Source organism: Episyrphus balteatus, chromosome 1, assembly GCF_945859705.1.
Source record: "Episyrphus balteatus chromosome 1, idEpiBalt1.1, whole genome shotgun sequence".
NCBI lineage: Eukaryota > Metazoa > Arthropoda > Insecta > Diptera > Syrphidae > Episyrphus > Episyrphus balteatus.
The window spans coordinates 130,236,482-130,257,688 of NC_079134.1; the positions used below are offsets into that span (position 1 = coordinate 130,236,482).

The 21,207-nt window shown below is 28.9% G+C and overlaps 1 protein-coding gene across 5 annotated transcripts in view; it reads left to right on the top strand.

The window, feature by feature from the left end:
• LOC129907418 (potassium voltage-gated channel subfamily H member 8) overlaps positions 1-21,207 on the top strand; it is a 153,474-nt gene that overhangs the window by 110,227 nt on the left and 22,040 nt on the right. For 3 of the 5 annotated variants that reach the window (XM_055983619.1, XM_055983621.1, XM_055983622.1), the window contains exons 6-8: positions 7,816-8,018; positions 8,103-8,331; positions 8,410-8,573. In XM_055983619.1, coding sequence (XP_055839594.1) covers positions 7,816-8,018; positions 8,103-8,331; positions 8,410-8,573 — 596 coding nt within the window. The remainder of the gene's footprint in view (positions 1-7,815; positions 8,019-8,102; positions 8,332-8,409; positions 8,574-21,207) is intronic. The other 2 variants (XM_055983620.1, XM_055983623.1) reach the window with 1 other exon arrangement.

The following is a 21,207-nucleotide window of genomic DNA, read 5'->3' on the forward strand; positions in this document are numbered from 1 at the left end:
TTCAATTTTTAGATTAAAATAAGTGTGGTTCTTGTTGAATTTCTTCGTTTCGTTACTATAACTCCTTTTCATTTGTACGCGCAAGAAAAAGGGTAGGTAGGAGCAAAAAAAAACTTTTTGTGTTAACTTGGTGATTATTTGGTTATTATTTCCGGTTATGAGAAAGGACATAAAATTGCCATCTGAACTGAAAAATAAAAGGACCGACATCGGGTGGATGTTATAGATATGAAAATAGGACCAACAAATAAACAAACTTTTTGTGCTTTTGGGCAATTGTTGAATTTATGATTCATTATTTTAGTTTGATGGAGAAAGTTTTGCCTTGATATTGGAAAGCCTTTTTTTTTTAAGATACAATTTTAATTGGATTTGTTGAAATAAGAGATAAGGAAAAATCAAGAATCAAATAGGTTCTTTTTGTTTAGTTGCTTAGGATTTTGTTCGGTTTTATCATTGGCGTTTGTAAGGTTTGTAACTAACAACAACAAAACAAATTTTTTTGAACAAACAAAACTAGTCTTTAAATATAAAAACACAAAATTGAAATTACTTAAAGCTAACATGAATCTTAAATTTAATAAAAAATGTCTGAAGATGCACATAACACCAAATACGCACAAATTAACATCAAAAATACATCCAAAGCTGCAGTTAAAGCACAACTCTCCGCCCAAGAAATATGGGTACGAGAAGAAATCAAATATATATATAGCCAAAAAGTAATACTAAACAAAGAAATTTACAAAACACATCTACAAATATATAATAGTATACATCCAATAGCTCTACAGTCTATAATTGAAAAAATAGAACACCAAATTCAAACGATAGCCACAAAAATTGAAAGAAATCAAACCTTAAAAATAAATAAACTCTCAGAACGACAAAATCAAATACCAGAAATAACAAACAAACATACTTTTTACCCGCGCATCGTCAACCGAACAAATATAACTTTCACAAACTCTGAAGAAAATGTTTTAAGCAAAGGACTAAAATTTAACTTACAAAAAACGAACAAAAACTATCTAGTTCGTGAAGTAACTAACGCCGAAGCAGCAATAAAAATGATCCCAAACACAGAATTACAAAATGAAACAAGAACTATTATCAACAAAAAATTCAAACATATATTAAAACAAACCAACAACAATCAAAATAGAACCTCAAACTCCAATAACAATTTGATCAATATTAAAAACATCAAACAAAAATTAGAGCAAAATAACGCAATAATAACTAAGGCTGATAAAGGCAACACAGTTGTAATCTTAAATCAACAAGAATACATAGAAAAGACATATACATTCATCACCAACAATAAAATAAAACAACTTAAAGATGACCCAACTAAAAAATACGTTAAAGACATCAATAACGCAATAAATAAATGCAACAATCTCTTTACAAACTCCACAAAATCATATCTCAAACAACCAAATGCAAAAGCGCCATCATTCACAGGACTTCCAAAAATCCATAAAGACGGAACTCCAATCAGACCCCTTATCAACTATACAACCGCCCCATCATATAAAGTCGCAAAAAAACTCCAACAATTGATAAAAAACAATATACATATAAAAAATAACCACAGTATTAATAACAGCTTACAATTAATAGAGAAAATTAAAAACATAGAAATGCTACCACAGTTTAAGATGGTTTCCCTAGATGTGACAAATATGTACACTAATATACCCACCAAAGAAACAATAGAAATACTTTCAAATTTATTGAAAACTAATGGTTCTTTGAACAATAAACAAATATCAGAAATACTTAACATATTACAAGTAACACTCAAACAAAACTATTTTACTTTTAACAACGAATACTATATACAAGAAGAAGGTCTAGCTATGGGCTCACCTTTGAGTGGCCTACTAGCAGACATATATCTAAACAACTATGAAAACAAATATCTTCTTTCCAACCTCAACGCACAAAATCATAACATCATAGCATATTCCAGATATGTAGACGACACATTCATAATCTTTAATGGAACGAACAGACAACTTGACTTAATGAAAAAATACATAAATAACATCAATACTAAAATAAAATTTACCGCAGAAATGGAAGACGAGAAAGGTTTAAATTTCTTAGACTTAAACATTAAAAAACAAAACAATAAACTAAAATTCAAAATATTCAGGAAACCCACCACAACAGACATTACTATTCATAATGACTCCCACCACCCCCAAACGCAAAAAATGGCTGCATATAACTCATTTGTAAACAGATTACTAAATATTCCAATGGACCAAGCTGATTATGAAGACGAATTAAATACCATAAAATACATAGCAACACAGAATGGATTCAACCCACAAATAATAGATAAACTAATTTATAAAAGAAGAAATAAAATAAACAACACACACAAAACCAACATACAAACAGACAGAAAATTCATAGCAATAGAATACACGAATATATTATCACAAATAATTAAAAATGAATTTAATAAAATAAACATCCAGGTATCATTCACCACCAACAACAACATTCAACAAATTCTACAAAAAAGAAAAAAAGAAACAAAGTCTTGTTCGGGAGTGTATAAGATCAAGTGTAATGACTGCGACAACTATTACATTGGCCAAACAGGGAGAGCATTCTACGAACGATTTTGTGAACATAAACCTACACCTAACACTAAATCTAATTTCGCCTTGCATCTAATACAGAACAAACATAACTATACAGACTTTAATAACAATTTAACCCCATTGCACATATGCAAAAAAGGGAGACTACTCGATGCGTTGGAAGAGTATGAAATATATAAAGCTAACAAAACCGAACAACACAAATTATTAAATGACAAATTGATATTTACAACGAATGGACTATATGACACCGCGTTAAAAAAGGAAAATAGACAAAACCAAATAAACAATAGTCGTCTCAATTAACACCTAATAAATGTGCAACAATGACTCAGCCAGCTGATTTGACTTTCTTTAAAGCTTTCAAAGTAATTATTCGCCCGAAGATGGAACATTGTTTCCGAAACGCGTCGCATAAACAATAATTAAAATCATAAAAACTAAATAAGTTGTTAAAAATTAAAAAAAAAAAAAAAAAAAAAAAAAAAATTAAATATTTTATTAAAAAAAAAAAAAAAAAAAAAAAAAAAAATTAAATATTTTATTAAATAAAAAACATTTAAATTTAATATTAATAAAAAAAATTTTTATGTTTTTTCTTTTATTTTCAAATTTTTTTTTGTTTGTTGTAATGAGATACAGATAAAAAAGTTTAGACCTTTAAATTTTTTTGTCACAGACAGAAAATACTTAAAATTGACTTTTAAAATGAATAATAAATAAAAATGGTTTTAAACTGTTTTTTTTTTTATTCAAGTTGCTTTTTTTTTGTATAAGAGGAAACTTTTTAATACAAATTTGTATGTATACTACTGAGGTTACAAACTTAGAAACTACACAGTTCATAAATTGCAAAATCTTAAAACAAAAACAATTTTAAAAAGAATGATTAAAATTCCTAAATAGTAAAGGCAACACAAAAATTTCACTAAATACTGAGTTATTGGCCAGAATAACCGATAAACAACTTTAATTATTGGTTGTAAGAAATAAAAAGATTATTTTTTTTTTCAAAACAATTTTGAAAACTATGCAATAATCGTTTCACATGAATTAAAAAAAAAAAACACATTGATAAGTAAAATACCGAACTTGCTCTTAGAGTTCAAATTGCAAAAATTTTAGAGTTTTTTTTTATATAAAAATTTATTACACGGAGAAAAAACATTATCTTAAAACAACCGGATTTCTGCGAGGTTTTTTTTACCAAAATGACTTCAGTCTTAAATTAAGCACTAGGCGGACAAATAATCGTCTTAATTTCTTGAAGCGGACATCAGTGGCGTACGTTGAGTCACCGGGGCCCCAGGGCAAGACTAAATTTTGGGGCCCCTTTGATATTTGGGGGCTCCTTAGATACAAACAAAAGTACGTATACGCCATACATTTCTTTTTTGTATGGCTTGTTTATTTTTAATTTTATTTTAATGTTTTAATATGTTTGTAATGCACTTTGCTAAATTTACTTACAATGTCTATCAAAAAAGAAGTAAATACTTGTACTAGGGGGCTCCCAAAATTAAATATTTACAGACCCCTAAAATAAATTTTTTTTTAGCTTAGAATTGATAGTTCTTGGGGCTCTAATATTTTTTGGGGCCCTAAGATAAAATTATAATTTTTCGTTTAAAAAAGTAGTTTATTTTTTTGGGGCCCTTGGGGTAACCTTTTTTTTAAATCAATATATATTGTGTGCATTTCATGCATTATACATTACACTGAATGACATAATATGTCTCCTTTGTATACGAAGTGATTATTTTTACAGTTTCCTTCTCTGCATTGTCTCCAGTGGGGGCCCTGGGGTCAGTCGGGGGCCCCGGGGCGCCGCCCCGCTTGCCCCAAGGGAGGGTACGCCCCTGGCGGAAATTTTTAAAGAAATCCACTGAAATCATCTTATTTTTATGTCGAAAATTTAAATTGAAAAACAAACTGGCAACCACTGGGCATCGAACTTTCAACTGTTAGGTCATTACTAGGCAAGCGCCTTGCCTTCAGCATATCTCACTCTTTTAAACAAGTTTTTGCTACAAGAACCAACATATACTTTTCTGATGGTTTTTGGGATGCTGAACTCGAATCAGAGGTCCGAAGAGTTTGATTGGCCTCCGTTTTTGAAATATTACCGTTAAAAAAAAATGTCAAAAAATGTAATTTTGGCTGCTTTCGAGGTAATACTTTTATGTGAGGTATTATAAACAAATTTGTATTGGCGGCGTCCGTCGATAAGAATTGTTTTTCTTCTTTCAAAAACAGTTTAAATCCTTCGATTATGAATTTTATTCTTCATATAGGTTTAAATAAAACTTTGGCTCAAAAGCAGCACTGGTCAACCAAATTAAACATGGTTTTTGGCACAAGATCCAAAGCATACTTTTCTGAAGGTCTTTGAGGTTAAATATAACCGTTATAAAATGAAAAAAATAAAAATAAGCAAAATGAGGTTTTGGAAGTGAAAACTTCTTTAGTAGTGATTTGAAACAAGATGAAACGAAAACGCGACACGAACATTCAACTAGTTATAACTTTTTTGTTTTAATAGATAGATAAATTAAATTTGTACTGTAGGGGAAAGTGGCCTAAAATGGCACCCCAAGGTAAAATGGCCCCCTGGCTAGAAATTGTAGAATCGAAAATAATTAGAAAGTTTTATGAACGCGATTCTTTAGTTTATCTTACAAAACCAACATATACGAAATTTCAGCAACTTCAAGCCATTATTTGAAATTTGACAGGTCAAACTGTCTCTATCCACCTCAAAAAGTACACTCGTTATAATTTTGTGAAATTTTTTTTGCAAAAAAAAAGTATAAAAAATATTGTATTTTGGAAAAAGAAGTTAATGTATGTACGCATGAAGTATTTCTTATTATTTTACTGAAATAAGTTGGTTTAAAACGATTTTAAATTTTTTGGTGTAAAAATTAAATTGAAAAAACTCAAAATGGGCAAAATGGCCTACTTAGTGCTCGGGTAAAATGGCATACCTATTTCACATGCCATTTTAAATTTTTTTCACATTTTCATTTTTTAAAGTGAAAATAGTTGCTATTTATGAAGGATGTACAGAGAGGAAGTCCTGGACTGAGGAAAGCCCTTGATTCCGTCAAAAAACCTGGAAAAAAGCATCCAAAACATTCAAAGTTGCAAAAACTACAAAAACGAGACGAGCAACCAACATGAACTGGGTTTTAAATGACTGGATGAAAGATCTGGGGGGATTAAGCACCACTTGTTCCAAGAAAATGGAAAAGGAGCCCATTGACTCAATTTCGCATTTAAAATAACGTTTGTTTGGACAGTGTGCCATTTTACCCTGGTAAATTTGATCAGTGAAATTTGTAGACGTCTTGAAAATTAAAAAAATTAAATACTTTTTGGAACTTTTTTAACTCGCTAATGAAAAAAATGTGAGAGTAATATATTAAACTTTGAAAAGTATATAGCATTTAAGTTTGAATGCTACTGTTTTTCGAGATACAGGACATTTTCCTTAGGGGGGCCATTTTAGGCCACCTTCCCCTATATAGGTAATTAAATAAACTATAAATGTACAAAATTTCTGAGATAACGGTAAAAAGATGTTCTTTTTCTTCACACGTTGTATCTTTTGATCTAGAGCACATACACATTTGATTTATCGCCAGTTTTATTTTTGAAATCGATTATTTCAAAAACTATTGGTTATGTTATATTGATTTAAAAATTAGAATCAAATGTACAATTTTTCCTTTCGGAAATGTTATCATTTATTACTGTAAGTGTTGTTTTTTAATATTTTTTTTTTTATTTTGATAATTTTTTTTTTAGAAAACTGCCCCTCCCACCTAAACGGGGGGAGATAGACCCCCCTTCCAAAGAAAAAAATGTTTGTATTAAGCTCCTCTACAAAAACCCGTTATCAAATCCTGGCGCCCAGGTTATCCTACTACGTGCCGAAACAACATTTTTGTTCTATACCTAAAAGTTCGAATTTCTGTATCTGGGTTGAAATCGAAAATTTTATTTTTCTAAGCCAATTTTGGAGTGATTTTCATAAAAAAATACCTCGATTGATTGGGAAATAGATATAGTTTATGAATATATTTTTTAAATAGCATGTTGTTTTGAAAACATATACTTTAAATTGATGCCGAAGTTGGGAAAATGACGAAAAAAATGGAATTTTTGAACTTTGACAGCTTATAAATTCTAAGTAGTTTAACCCGAGTTACATGTTTTATACATTGTTAAAAAGGTATATTTATCTTCTACCAGAAACTCAAAAATGGGTAAAAAATTGTCGAAGCTAGAACTTTTTCAATGGGTGAAGGTCCAAAAAACCGTTTTTTGCCCGTAACTTCAGATTTTGGGGGTGTTAGGGGATTTTCAAATTCCGTTTCGTATTCAGTGCGACTAGCTCTACAAAACCTGATAGGTCTCCGCCCGCGTATATTTTGAGTGTTACACCGTGTTATTAATCAAAAGCTAAAATCAAAATGTCAAATAAAACTTTGGTAATGTCCCATTTTTAAAAAATTCGATTTTTCAAAACAAAACTTTAATTTTTTTTTTCAAAATTTTATTTTTGGCTTATATTATTTATATATGTAATAAGTTGTTTGGGAGAAAATCTGATAAAAAACAAGGTACCACTAATAATGGTTTTCGATTTTTTATTAGACCGTGTTTAAAAACTAACATTTGAATTTTTTAACAAAATCGTTGGAGAATTTTTTTTCCAAAACAAAACAAAAAAAATTGGAATAGGTAATTAGAGAGCATTCCAGCTGTAGTTTTTTTGTTTTTTAATCTCACTACAACCATTTTTAGAGGGAAAAACAGTTACTTGAAACTGCATCCCCTATTTTTTCCAATAGTGTTCATTTTTTACTCTTTATGCCTCTTTTATTTTTGTGGATTTCTTTTTAAGTTAATCTGTGCTTTTGTTTAAACATTTATCAACATTTATTGCACTTACCATAATTATAACAAATTAATTAATTTTGCATCTTAAATTAATGTGTATTTAATTTCATATTTACTAAATTTTTTAAAAAATATAAATATGTATAAATATATCTAAATGTGTATATTTTTCTTGTACTGACTGCATACATAATACATAAATAACCAATAAATGAACAGCCATCACAAATGTGTCTGATCCGCTTCCAAACCTTTTAACTTTGCCTACTTGTCCATTTCAAAGTGTTTGCTCTTACAGCCGCCTTATTAGGAGCCCGTTTTCGTTCAGCTTCTGATGCATCAATGCTTGGCGAAACAAATGGTGCAAATAGTTTGCAAGTACCCGATGGTTGTAATATGGGTCGTAGACGATCTAGAGCTGTTCTCTATCAATTATCTGGACATTATAAACCAGAAAAAGTGAAAACAAAATTAAAACTTGGCAATGTTAGTACGAAAAAAAAAAAACAAAAAACTTATAAACTTAAATTAATTTATAAAAAAATATTTTTTTTTTGTTGATTTAAATAGAATCTCCTGCATTCTACTGAAGCACCATTTCCTGAATACAAAACGCAATCGTTGAAAAAGTCCAAATTTATTTTGCCGCATTATGGAGTGTTTAAGGGATTTTGGGATTGGATAATTCTTGTGGCTACGTTCTATGTAGCCATTTTGGTGCCATTTAATGCCGCGTTTGCTAAAGCTGATCGACAGACAATGGTATCGGATGTTATTGTTGAGGCTCTTTTTATTGTGGGTATGTTTTCCTATTAAATAAGGATATTTGCATTGAAAATACTTAATTTTAATTTTTTCTAACTTTTTTTTCTTTCAGATATTTTACTTAATTTTCGAACAACTTTTGTATCAAGCAAAGGAGAAGTTGTATCGGACTCAAAGCTCATTGCAATCAATTATTTACGTGGATGGTTTGTGGTTGACTTATTAGCAGCATTACCATTTGACCATTTGTATGCATCGGATTTGTATAATGGAGAGGTGAGTAAATTGAGAAAATATTTTTTTTATTTTTCAAAAGCTTAACCGCCTTTGATACTATAAATATTTGTATAGTTTCAATATCAGTTACCTAATCATCATAATTATCCAATCAGAAAGACTGTTACCTAACTCCCATAATAATAACTACACTTCTTCAAACTTATAAAAGCAGCTTCCAAAGTATCTGAATTATAATAATTAATTTATCCTTGTATGTACCTAAATATATCAAGGAGTAACTTGTTTGATGAGAAAGATACATTTTATCTTGATTCAAATCGATTTTCTTCTTTGATAAAAATAATTTTTCTCCCTCTCGGGAGGTTCGATATAGTTGATTTTGACGTAATGAATGTCCTTAAGCATCCTTATATAACATAATTGTGTGAAAAAAGGTGAAAAATACTCCAAACGTATCTGCTTGATTGGAACCTGAAAGGAACCAACAAACCATTAAACTACCAAATTTAATTATGAAAACATGAATGTGAAAAAGTTTTTAAAACTACTATCTCTGACAGTCCTTATAAAGTTTTATGTTAGTTTACGATACAATCATAGGAACTGAAGTTCTAACCACATAATAAAATATTTTAGAAAATAAAACTTCTACTTCTAGTAGCCACAATGTTTCCAAAAAATAACAAAAACACGTTTTTGTATTTTTGGAAAATACTCAACATCAAACAATATTACATTCACTTTAAATAAAAATAAAAAAAAAAAAAACACACACACACAAAAACAAAAGATATATCTACACAATTTTTGTAGCAATCAAAATTTATTTATATTCACTTTTAATTGAAATTCCAGAGATATTCGTACATTTATTTGGTTTAATTCATGGAACTCCTTAAGAAAATATTTTCTTCTCATTAAAATAGATGAGGGTTTGAAAAGAGTTTTAAGCAAACCGAAGTCAATAATGGAAGGAAAATTTCATGTTTTCTTTTTTCTTTTTTCTGAATTGTGGTGGTTTGAAGTATGTATGTATTTTAAAAGTTAGCGACTTTTCTATAAAGGAAAAATAACATTTTTTTTTAAGAAAGTCCAATTAATTTTAAAAATACAAAGTTGTATAGTTTTTACTTGCGATAGATGTAGGGCAAGTCTAGGATTAGTAAAATAAAATGCACGACTGGATCGCACGTTTTTGCTCTTGTAGCCCACAGTATCCTTATCTTAAATATTTATTGGAAATTTAAGATTTTGTTTAGTGTCGATAAAAAAAAATTTAAAAAAAAAAATCGAAAGTTTAAAAATTAAGCTAAAATTTTTTTTTTTTCAAAAATGATTTAAAATTTTTTTTTTTACATTTTATTTATTCAAAATGATGTCTGTAAATTTTTTAATAAAACTGACTTATGCTTTGATGAAATATATATGAACTTAAAAAATATGTCAATTTTTGAAAAACGGCAACGCCATATTTCCGTTCTCTGCATTTTTTTGAGAAAAACTAAAAACGCAGGTTTGTTAGAATCAATAAGTATATTACGTATATCAAATTTAATCAAAATCGTTAGAGCCGTTTTCGAGAAAATTGCAATATCTCGAAAATGTTATATGGGAGATATGCGTTAAAATGGAGATATTAAAAAAATAAAAAAAAACGGGTCTAGGGAATAACGTCAAAATCATCTGTATGTACCAAGTTTCAAGCAAATTCATCCATCCGTTTAGGCCCCTAGCTCGATGTACAGATAGACGCACAGACGCACAGACCGACGGACGGCATGACGAAAACCACTTTTTTACTTGCGATATAGGTACTATATATCAAGTTATGCATTCGTACAAAAAAAAAAAAAGTTGAGATAACATTTTTCCATGACATTACGATGGTAGAGAATGCCAAAAAATTGAGTCCCGGAAGTCCGTCTGTCTGGCAGTCTGTCAGTCTGTCTGTCTGTATAAGGAGCTACAGCCTAAACGGATGGACCGATTAATGTCAAACTTGGTATGTAGCGTTATTTGGCGACTCTCCAGAGGGTTTTTTGGAATTAATTTTTTTGGACCAAAAATAACGGTACTTGTCATATACCGATTTTAGTAAAATTGAAATATCTCAAAAACGGCTTCAACGATTTTGTTTAAAAAATTCAAATGTTAGTTTTAAGCTATGATCTATCTTCTAATGAAATTTTTTTTTTTGGAAAATCATTATTAACGGTACCTGCCATAGAACGGTTTTTTTTCAAATCCGATTATCTCCGAAACTGCTTATTCGATTTCAACGAAACTTTTTGTGAAGAAGCATTTATAGAATTTAAATATAAACCATAAAACAAATTTCCAAAAAAATAATTTTTGGATTTTTAAAAAAATTTTGAAATTTTTTTTTTGAAAAATCAAATTTTCGAAAACGGGACATTGAATTTTTTTGAAATTTTGTTTTTAGATGTTGATTAGTGATTTCTACAAAATGGCATACCAATTTTATTTTAAAACATTTTTTCCAAAAAATTATTTATAAAAAATTAGTTTAAAAAAAAAAATTTTTTTTTTTCTAAAAATGCATCTTAACATATCAATCAAAACTGCATACTTGTTTTGGAGGGCAATTTGATTTCAGATTTTATTTTATTTTTTTAATAAAACGAATTTTTTTTTCCAAATTTCTATACAAAAAGTCTTAAAAATTAAAGCAACTTTAACTCTAAGAGCAAGTTTGTGCGACCCAGTCGTGCATTTTATTTTATCGTTATGTTGGTTTTGATTAAAACCTCAATTTTTTTTTCTACACAAAACCAATACTTGCCCTATAGAGCCTTGTCGCCATGTAATCAATATTTTTTTTTTTTCTTATTTGTAATGGAAAAATTAATATGTGATATTTATAATTTTATTAAAAAAATTAAACATTTTTCAAACTTTAAGAGTCACATCATTTATGCTAAAGATAAGTTAGTTAAAGTCAAATTATGTTAATTTAAATGAAATACAAAGCTTAAAGTTATCCGTTTTGGACTTGATGTGGCTAATAACCTAATTACAATGCACGACTGGGGTCGCACGTACTTGCTCTTATGGTAAAAGTAGATCTTATCTTAAAGCTTTTTATCAAAAAATGAGGCAAGATTTTAATTAGATTTAATCAAACCATTTCCTTTTAGGGTAAAAAAGTACATAAAATATGTTTTTTAAAATTAATAAAACACCAATTTTAAAGGTTTTGATCACAAAACGAAGCATGCCATCTAATTTCTTGTATGAAAAGGAATTTTGAGAACAAAAATTTGAAAATCGTTAGAGCCGTTTTTTAAAAAATTAATTTTTTACATATAAAAATTTTCTAACATTTATAAAAAAAAAGTTGGTACCTATGTCATTTGAAAGAAATAATTTATTTACACTTTAAAACAAAATATCGAAACATTTCAAACACCCGTTTTCAAAAAATTTGTTTTTTTTTGAAAATTTTCTAACATTTTAATATAACGGTTGATTAAACGCTTTTGTATAAAAATTTTCGTTGAAATCAGGTTAGTCTTGTAAAAGATATTTTGAAACCAAAAAAACGGTTCTATGGCAGGCACCGCACAGTGTGCAATTTTCGCAATCTAGCTGTACTTTAATGAAAAATATATGTCTCCCAAATCAAACAAAATTTTTATCAATGGAAAGGTAAAACCTCAGACAATAGAATGGCAAAAAAAAAACAACAAGAAAACAACTGTATTTACCGTTCCACAAAATCACAAACATCAGCTTGGTTTAAGAGAAAAAAAATTTAAAGCTCATTGCTTTTCTTGTGTCACTTTGATAAGAGCGTGGTGAAGTAAAATAAAAGTTGTGTAAATTAAATTTATTTTTTTTATTTTAAGTAACATTTAAGAAATATTTAAGGTAAGTTAATTTTTGTGTGCACTAAAAAATAAAAAAATAAAAATTATTTGTGTGAAGACCTAAAGAGTGTTGTTTTTTTTTTGTGTTCTTTAACTTTGTGAAGCGTTTTAAAAATGTATCCTCGTGTAGCCGTCCTGTTTTTGGGCTTAAAATCTCCGTTGATGTATTCTGTGTTAGAATTCGTTGACTTTTCTTGCGTCAGGAGTGCGAAACCATTAAATTTTTTTTTTTTTTTTTTGTTCAGGTACATAGGCCAAAAACCAATTTTTTGATCTTTTGAAAAATCGTACATCCCATTTTTACAAATTGAAAATGATTTTTTTAGATTCTTGTTGGCAAAATAAGACAAAAATATTAAATAAAATTTTTCGATATTTTGCTTCGTTTTCGAAATAGAGACAGTTTAAGAACCAACTCCCAAAATCGTTTGCTCGATGTCGGCTCTTCCCCACCCATTGTGGTACATTTTGTACTCGTATACCACATATTGGACATATAGTTACATATATAATTTTGAAAATCAATAAAACCCTTGTAGAAATACAATACTAAACAAAATTAAGCTGGTTTGCATCAAAAAATTAAGTTTACTTGGATTTAGAATTAAGTACCGCTAGATTGGCAAAATTGCACACTGTGCACCGTTAGTAAACTTCCAAAAAATATAGTTTTTTAATCAAAAGTTGGGTCTTGTTTGTTAATATAGACAAAATTTTTTATCAAAATCGTTTGAGCCGTTTTCGAGTTATTTGGTTTAACTTGAAAAATTTGTATAGGAGGTACACTTTCTGATTGAGATATAAAAAACCAAAAAAAAAAACCAACTTACAGAATTCTATAATAATCATCTGTACCAAATTTGAAGAAAATCCGTCAACGCGTTTAGGCTGTGGAAATGTGTACAGATGGTCGCACAGACTTACGGACCGAATTGCGAGATCCACTTTTTCGGAATTCTCCATCATCGTAATGTTGGTTTGGACACGAAACCAATACTTGCCCTATAGAGCAAGTAAAAATAATTTTTTTAAGAGTGGATTTGTATATTTTATGTATTAATTATTTTTGCATGAACTTTTTAAATTCATACAAATAATAAGCATATAAAAATATATACTTTTTATCCCTAAATACATCTTACTGCAAGTTTTTCTTATATTAATCCACATTAACTCTAAAACAAACACTAAACATGACATTACACAAAAACTAACCCACAAGTAAAAAGTAAATTGTAATTTTTCAAATGACAAAGGTTCAAGTTGGTTTTCTAATTTCTTCACTGAAAAACCAATATCATTTATATTTTCAAATTTTTGTCTGTAATAATGCATTAATCCAGCTTCTTCCAATCTCATTAGAATATCATTAATTTTTGGTGCAAGAACCGAATGTTTATGGAAAAACATAACAGTTTGTTCTTGATAAACAGTTTGCATCATTAATTGTTTCTGTTCGTTAGTGGTGAAAAATGTATAAATATATGCAAATGGAGTTACTAAAGCAACTCTTTTACCACTCTTAAGAGGATTAATATTGTCAGAGTGGTAATTAAGGTTTTCAAAATATCGAAATTCCTTTCCATTTAAATCGGCTATAGCTGGTTTTGAGCGTGCCAGACCGTAAATTGTGTAATTTTCAATAAAAAGTTCTCGAATGCTTTTGGGTGATTCCAATGTTGATCGTCCTCGAAATGAATCAAATAGTTCACCTTGATAAGCTGATCTAAGAATTAGTGCTGCCAAACTTAAAATTATTACAACAAAACGTAGAGAACTTTTCTTCGGCATGTTGGTAAGTGGTGCTCCTATAGCGACTGATAGTATCTCAAGACCTCCTGGATAATGTCGAAAAATACTGGAGAACCTCTTAATTTTTCTTATCAAAATTAAGCATCCAGCAATAAAACTCAGAAATAAATTAATACAAATCCATGTTGTTGTATTAAACGGGGCTAAAAGCCAAACATTGGCACGAAATTCGTCAATTCGGGGATTTAGAGCAATTACAGTTTTTGATAGAAAATATGGTACGCTTGGTGAAAATAAAGAATTTTGTACAGGTTCATTTGCGACGTAACCAATGCAAAAATCAATTTTATCAAACAGTTTTACCTGGAAGAAGAAAATTCAAAATACAGTTTTTCTGATGTGATTTTTCTGCTCTGTCCAAAATATTTACCAGCTCCTGAACTTCAGATGAAGATGAAAAATTTTCATTTAGACCAAAATATTTAAAATTTGCAAAATCATAAATTTCATATGTAAAATTCATTTTTAAAGCAAACTCTTTGATCAGCATGACTTCTAAAATCGACATCTCTTGATTGCGTATATTTTTAGTTGTTATATTTAATTCAGTTTTTAGGAATATTTCGTTGCCAGTTGCGAATCGAAGTGGACATTTGTGATAGTTTTCGCCTTTTACAGGGAAAAATGGTATTGAAGATGTCATTGATTTATTATTAAATCGATGGGTAATAAAAGGTTTTATTGATCGACATGCAAACTCTTTATATGGAAAGAATGTATAAAATAGCACTTCTTCAAAAACTGTTTGTATGATAATATTGACATTGAAAATCATAAGTTTTTGAAAATTTGAAAATATTTTTTCTAATTTATGCAAATAACTCTTTTCAAATTGGGAAGTTTTCAAAATTATAAGGAAAAAAAGTTGAGAATCTCTTTGATAAGCTTGAATCCGTGGTAGAAGGCGCCTTGAAAAACGAAAGATAATCTTGTTTTTTTTTTTTTCTTAATACGTAATCTACAGAAAAACTTACCGAAATGCTTCATACGAATCAATTAATATCAGATTTTGGTCCCCAATGGAATTACTGTCTCTATTGTTAACATCTATTTGCCATCGAAATGACCAACTATTACTATTTTTTGCCTGAATGTTGTTAATTAAGTCAAGAAAATATGTAGTATTTCCATGATAATCACATTCTATAACTACATGAAGTAGATCAGCTGAATTATTAAAAGTACTAGAAACAGCATATTTAACTGATTCGAGTAGAATAGATTTTGCTGGTACTAAAAATGCTTGAAGAACAATTACAACCGTTGAACTCAAAACCACCATATTGAATGCCAAAAATGCTAATGTGCAAAGTGCAACAATATTTAAATGTTTGAGTAATAGATAACATTGAAATGTAATAAAAAACCTTTTATAGAACATTTTGATTTTTACGAAAGGTATGTAATTAGAACTTTTTCACTTGCAATAAATATGCAAAGTGTTTTTATTCCATCAATACTAATATTTACACAACCGTATTTTTAGAAACTAATTAGTGTATTTTAGAGTAAGTTGCACTTTTGAATCAGAACAAAACAACTAAACTCTATTTATAGAGTCTAGTTCCGATATAGATCATAACCATTCTCTTTTAGACATTTCCCTGACGTAAGCAATCACAGTGTCCACAAAATTAAAGTCCATAATGAGCTATTAGTCCACTTACTTCGGTTTTGGTAACTCTCAAAAGTTGCTACATTGAATTTTTAAAAACCAAAATTTCGATTCATGAAAACTGTTTTTGAAAGTTACTTTACAAATGAAGAATCATTCGAAAATTGACACGAGTTTCACTTTTGAAACCTTTATATGGTAATTTTCAAAAATTAACTCATATTTCGGAAAATCACTTTATTACGTTTTCAAAAATGAAACACGCATTCATTTTAGAAACTTTCATTAAATTTCCAAAACTCAAATTTCGAAATTTCAGAACTGTTATTAAAAGTTATTTTATAAATCTCCTAGCTGACCCGGCGGACTTCGTTCCGCCATTTTTTGTATTTATTTTTAATTTTCGACTCTATAATTAGTTAACATTTTAAATGAAAAAGGGAATCAAAACTTGAAAAGTTCGTAAAATGAGTTTAAAAATATTCACTTTTAAACTTTTAGCAAAAGTGGCCTTTGTAAAATACGGCATATGTTAAAAACGGCCAAAAAAAATAAAAGACTACTCAAAAATGTCCATAAAAATTAGGTTGTTTTTCAAAAAATTTTATTTCAAAATACAGAGCCTATGACGAAAAATCCGTTTTAGACCCCCTAATTTTTTTTTTAAATATCTTTCTCATGGTGTAACTCAAATTTCTGTGCAAAATTTTGCGTACCTGTAATTAGTCTTTTGTCGAAGGTCTATGACTGCAACAAAACCTTCACAACTTGGTTTTGAAATTTTTTTGAATTTTTTCAATACCTTTTTTAACTATTGAATAAATTTGTCTATCATTTAAAAAAAAGTCAACTCTTTACGACTTACCGTTTAGAAAATAGCCTCGTTTTTCAATGTCTTGTTACCCCTATTTACCCTATAAAATCTTAAAATTTTTTTTGCCTTAAACCTTCTCCTCTTATGCCTCTTTGATTTAAAAAAAAATTTAAGAAAATAACTCAGTCGGTGTGGCCGGTTAGCGAACGTACACAAAACCAAACTTTAATATATATAATAGATATCAAAAGAGACGTTTTTGTATTTTCTCTATTTGGCCGAAATATGTATATCCACGACGCAACCAATCTGTTTATGGCCTTGGTGTTAATGGTATTGATATTTAGCTTAAGAATGTACAAAAGTATTTTGGTTTTTCAAAAAATTAGTTTATTTTCGGTGCAAAATTTTCAACACAAAAAAAAAGCAGAGAAAACGAGGTTTGAAAATCACTCTCAATAGACAAAATTAATGAAAAATTGTTCGAAATGGTTGTATTGAAGTGTTAATATTTCGAGATCTGCGCTTTGCACTTTTGAAATAAAGGTCTCTAAAGAATTGTGATAAGATTACTGAAAGAATATAAACCAAAAATTACCAAAGTTTTGTCTAAAAATTTGGAAACAAGTCAAAAAAGTTTCCACGTTTGATTAAAAAAAAAACGAAAAAAATTCAATACAGCTACCTTTAAACTCTTATTACATGAGAATGCCGCAGCTAATTTTAATGTTTATGACCTTAAAATGTAGCTTAGATTATAGAAATTGTTTTTGGTTTTTTTTTTTTTTTAATTTTTACACCCTTATACCAAACATACGAAACGTATCAAATACATGAAATATACGAAATGTACGAAACACACGAAGCATGCGAAAGTAACGAAAGTAACGAAACATGCGAAACACACGAAACATACGAAATATTCGAAAAATTCGAAACATACGAAAGTAACGAGTAACGATATTATTGATGCGGGTACTAGTATCAAAAGTAACGTATACATGCGGGTACTCATTTTGTCGTTACTTTTACAGCCCTAATTCATAAATAGTCCAGTGCATTTATGATGTTCATATATGGGAGACCCAGCAGTTTGTACCACCCCTAAATTTTTTTTGCTCATTCGATAGAGTATTGGCTGAATATCATTACCCTGATTTTTCGCACTCGAGAAATTCACCTTTCGGACGCCATCTTGGATTATAGTTTTTGTTGAATATCTCGATTACTATTTATCTTACATAAAAGTTGTGTACACAAGAAACGTAGGAAATTAAATTTTGCGTCTTTTATGTTAAGAACACTTTTTCGATATTCTGAATATTAAAAAAGTTACAAGCCAAAAAAGTAAAAAAAAACCGAAAAAATGACAATTTTATAGTTTTGAGCACTTTTTATCAAAATTATGAAAAAACCTTCCGAGATAAGATTATTCACCTTAAAATTTTCTGCAACTCTGCTATACAACTTTTTTTTCTATCGCTATAATTAATAAAGTTATTAATACTTTTTTGTTAAAAAAAAAAAACCCTTTTTACGAAATGAAAAGACTTATATATAAAAAAATTGCAGGTCCTGAATTTTCTCTTGTCAGATAAAGCTATAAAATACTCACTTATCATTTGAAATTCAAGATTTGGTAAAAAAAAATTTAAGAAAAAAGTAAAGATAAAAAACACAAACAAAAAAGAGCATTTTTAACAAAAAAAAAAGTATTAATTACTTTTGTATTTATAGCGATAGAAAAAAAAGTTGTATAGCAGAATTGTAGAGAATTTTAAGGTGAATAATCTAAACTCGGAAGGTTTTTTCATAATTTTGATAAAAGTGCTTAAAACTTTAAAATTGTCATTTTTTTCGTTTTTTTTTTTTTACTTTTTTGGCTTGTAACTTTTTCAATATTCAGAATATCGAATAAATGTTCTTACCATAAAAGACGCGAAATTTAATTGCCTACGTTTCTTGTATACAAAACTTTTATGTAGGATAAATAGAAATCGAGATATTCAACAAAAACTAAAATCCAAGATGGCGGCCGAAATGTGAATTTTGCGAGTGCGAAAAATAAGTGTAATGATATTCGGCCAATGCTCTATCGAATGAGCAAAAAAAATTTGGGGGATGTACAAACTGCTGGGTCAAATTATAAATGCACTGGACTAAAAGGAGAAATATATCGTCTCTTTTATAGCTAGGATATTTTTAAAAGAAGGGCATTTTCATAAGTGAGGCATTTTTCAAGTTCGAATGTTTTCATAAATAGGGCATTTTTGAAGGTAGTGCATTTTTGAAGGTAAACCCTTTCTGAAGGTAGGGAATTTTCCAAGTTAGGGCTATTTAAAGGTAGGGCATTGCCCCTCAATGCCTTCCTTGGCTACGGGCCTTTTGAAAAACTTCTTACTCGTGCTAAAATATTTGGAGAGTCTTCAATCATTTGTCCCTCAAATTTGTTTGTCCAGGTGATTTGTGTTGCTCCAAGAGATTATTTTTTTACTTTGAAATATTAACGTTCCGCTTCAGCAGCATACTTTGACAAAAAAAAAATAAATAAATTATATTTTTATCCGAACCACCTTACTGTTAAAAGTATGTACTTCAAATATCTTAACATAATTTTTACAGCTCAAAGTTTGCATCTTTTTTATTATTTTCAATCTCTCTGTTCTTAACTATTTTATTACCAATATAAACCGAATACCTTTACTTATCCTTTATTGTGAAAGTTTTTTACAGCCTAAAAACATAATTTGGTGCTGTTTCCTACTCTGATATGGCGTAGATAAAGTAGGTATAGGTACTCGTATTCATCCGAAAAAAAGTGTAAAAGGTATTAAACAACTTTTACGAGTAGTTGCCTGCAGGAAATAGACAGCTCTAAGAACCAATGTCACCCTTAAATCTACCCTACTTGCTTGTTGTTATATAAATTATGTTCTAAGTTTTGAAAAAAAAAAATGTCCTTCCTTAAAATGTCAGAATTCAGGCTGAATTATAATTAATTCTCTTCTGTCTTGTGGCTTGCTTGTATTTTCCTTTTTTTTTCTTACTTTCTTTCAAAGATTTGTATCTGTAAGCACTTTCAAAAAAAACTTTATTTCCACTTTATTCTGCAAAATTAAAATGTGTCTGCGAGATCTCCATTCCAAAGGTGAATATCATTTATTATCATTACCACTTAATAAAGATTTAATTGCGGCAAAATTAAAATGTTGATTATAATCATACCCATCTCACCGCAAGAATAAGAGTATTATTTGAGAGTGCGAGAATTGTTGTAGGCTGAGGCTGACTTTAATTTGATTAACACTTCTGCCAGATGATGAAGGCATAGTCGTCAGATTTATTACCATAATAACAACACTACTCTAAGAGTGTATAATAATGAAGAGATGTCTGCTTGTAGCATTTCGCATTCATTTGCAGGCATAAATTTGCAATTAAAATGTTTTAATTGCAACCATCCAAGAGAGAATAGTGTTATTCGTTAGACACAAAAGACGATGATCTAAGAAAAATCTAAGTGGGGTGTTGACGATGGTGGACGTTTACTCCTAGAAGACAATAAAATACTTTGAAAAATTACTTTGCAAAATTTTTATCTAGCAAATTCAACATCTTGAAGATTACTTATAATGTTTTTTTTAGAGTCATAAATTCAATCGTTATCTTTTTGGGTAAGCTTCCAAGTAAACGAGTTTTAAGCTTAAAATAAATTGAATTTTCTATATTTTTACTTGCTCAAGTATTGGTTTCGTGTCAAAAAAAAATTCCAGGTTTTAATCAAAACTAACATTACGATGATGGAGAAGTCCGAAAAAGTGGTTTTGGTCATGACGTCCGTCGCACAGTGGGGCAGAATAGGTCGATTTGTGGTTATTAATTACTTCTACTAATAATAAGACATTTTTTGTCACTTTTATTTGGTTTTGTAACTAAAGTTAGTAGTCTTCTTGAAATTTATGAACTTTTTTCCATTTAAATATTAGTTTTTCTCCAGAAAATTATGTAAGGGGACAAAATATTAATAAATTTGAAAAAACCTATATTTTTGAATTATGTTTTTTTTTGTATAAAAAGTGAACTTTATTTTAAGAAATAGTTCCTTAGTTTGATCTAAGAAAAAAATTGTATGGAAAGGGGGCTGTATTACTCCTAGTTCCGGTGTGAGGGGAAATTTTCTGAAAATTTAACCTTAAATTAAAAAAAAAATACATAAAATCAAAAAAAAAAGACCTAGAATAGTGCAATAGCTTTTTTGAAAGCTTATTTTGCATTTTTTCAAATGTTCTTCGATTTAAGTAGTTTTCGCTTATACTTTTTGTGAAATAAAATTTCAAAGTCAAAACTTTGAAAAAAATTGTCAAATTTGATGTTCAAGTTATTTTTCTTTTCAAATTTGCTTTGTAAGGTGGGACTTTTTTTAAAAAACTTTATAGTCGCATCAATTTTAATTGTAAAAAAATGAATAATAAATTAAATTAAAAAATATTTTAATAAAAAAAAAAGTAAAAACAAATCACCCTGTTTCACGAAACTTCT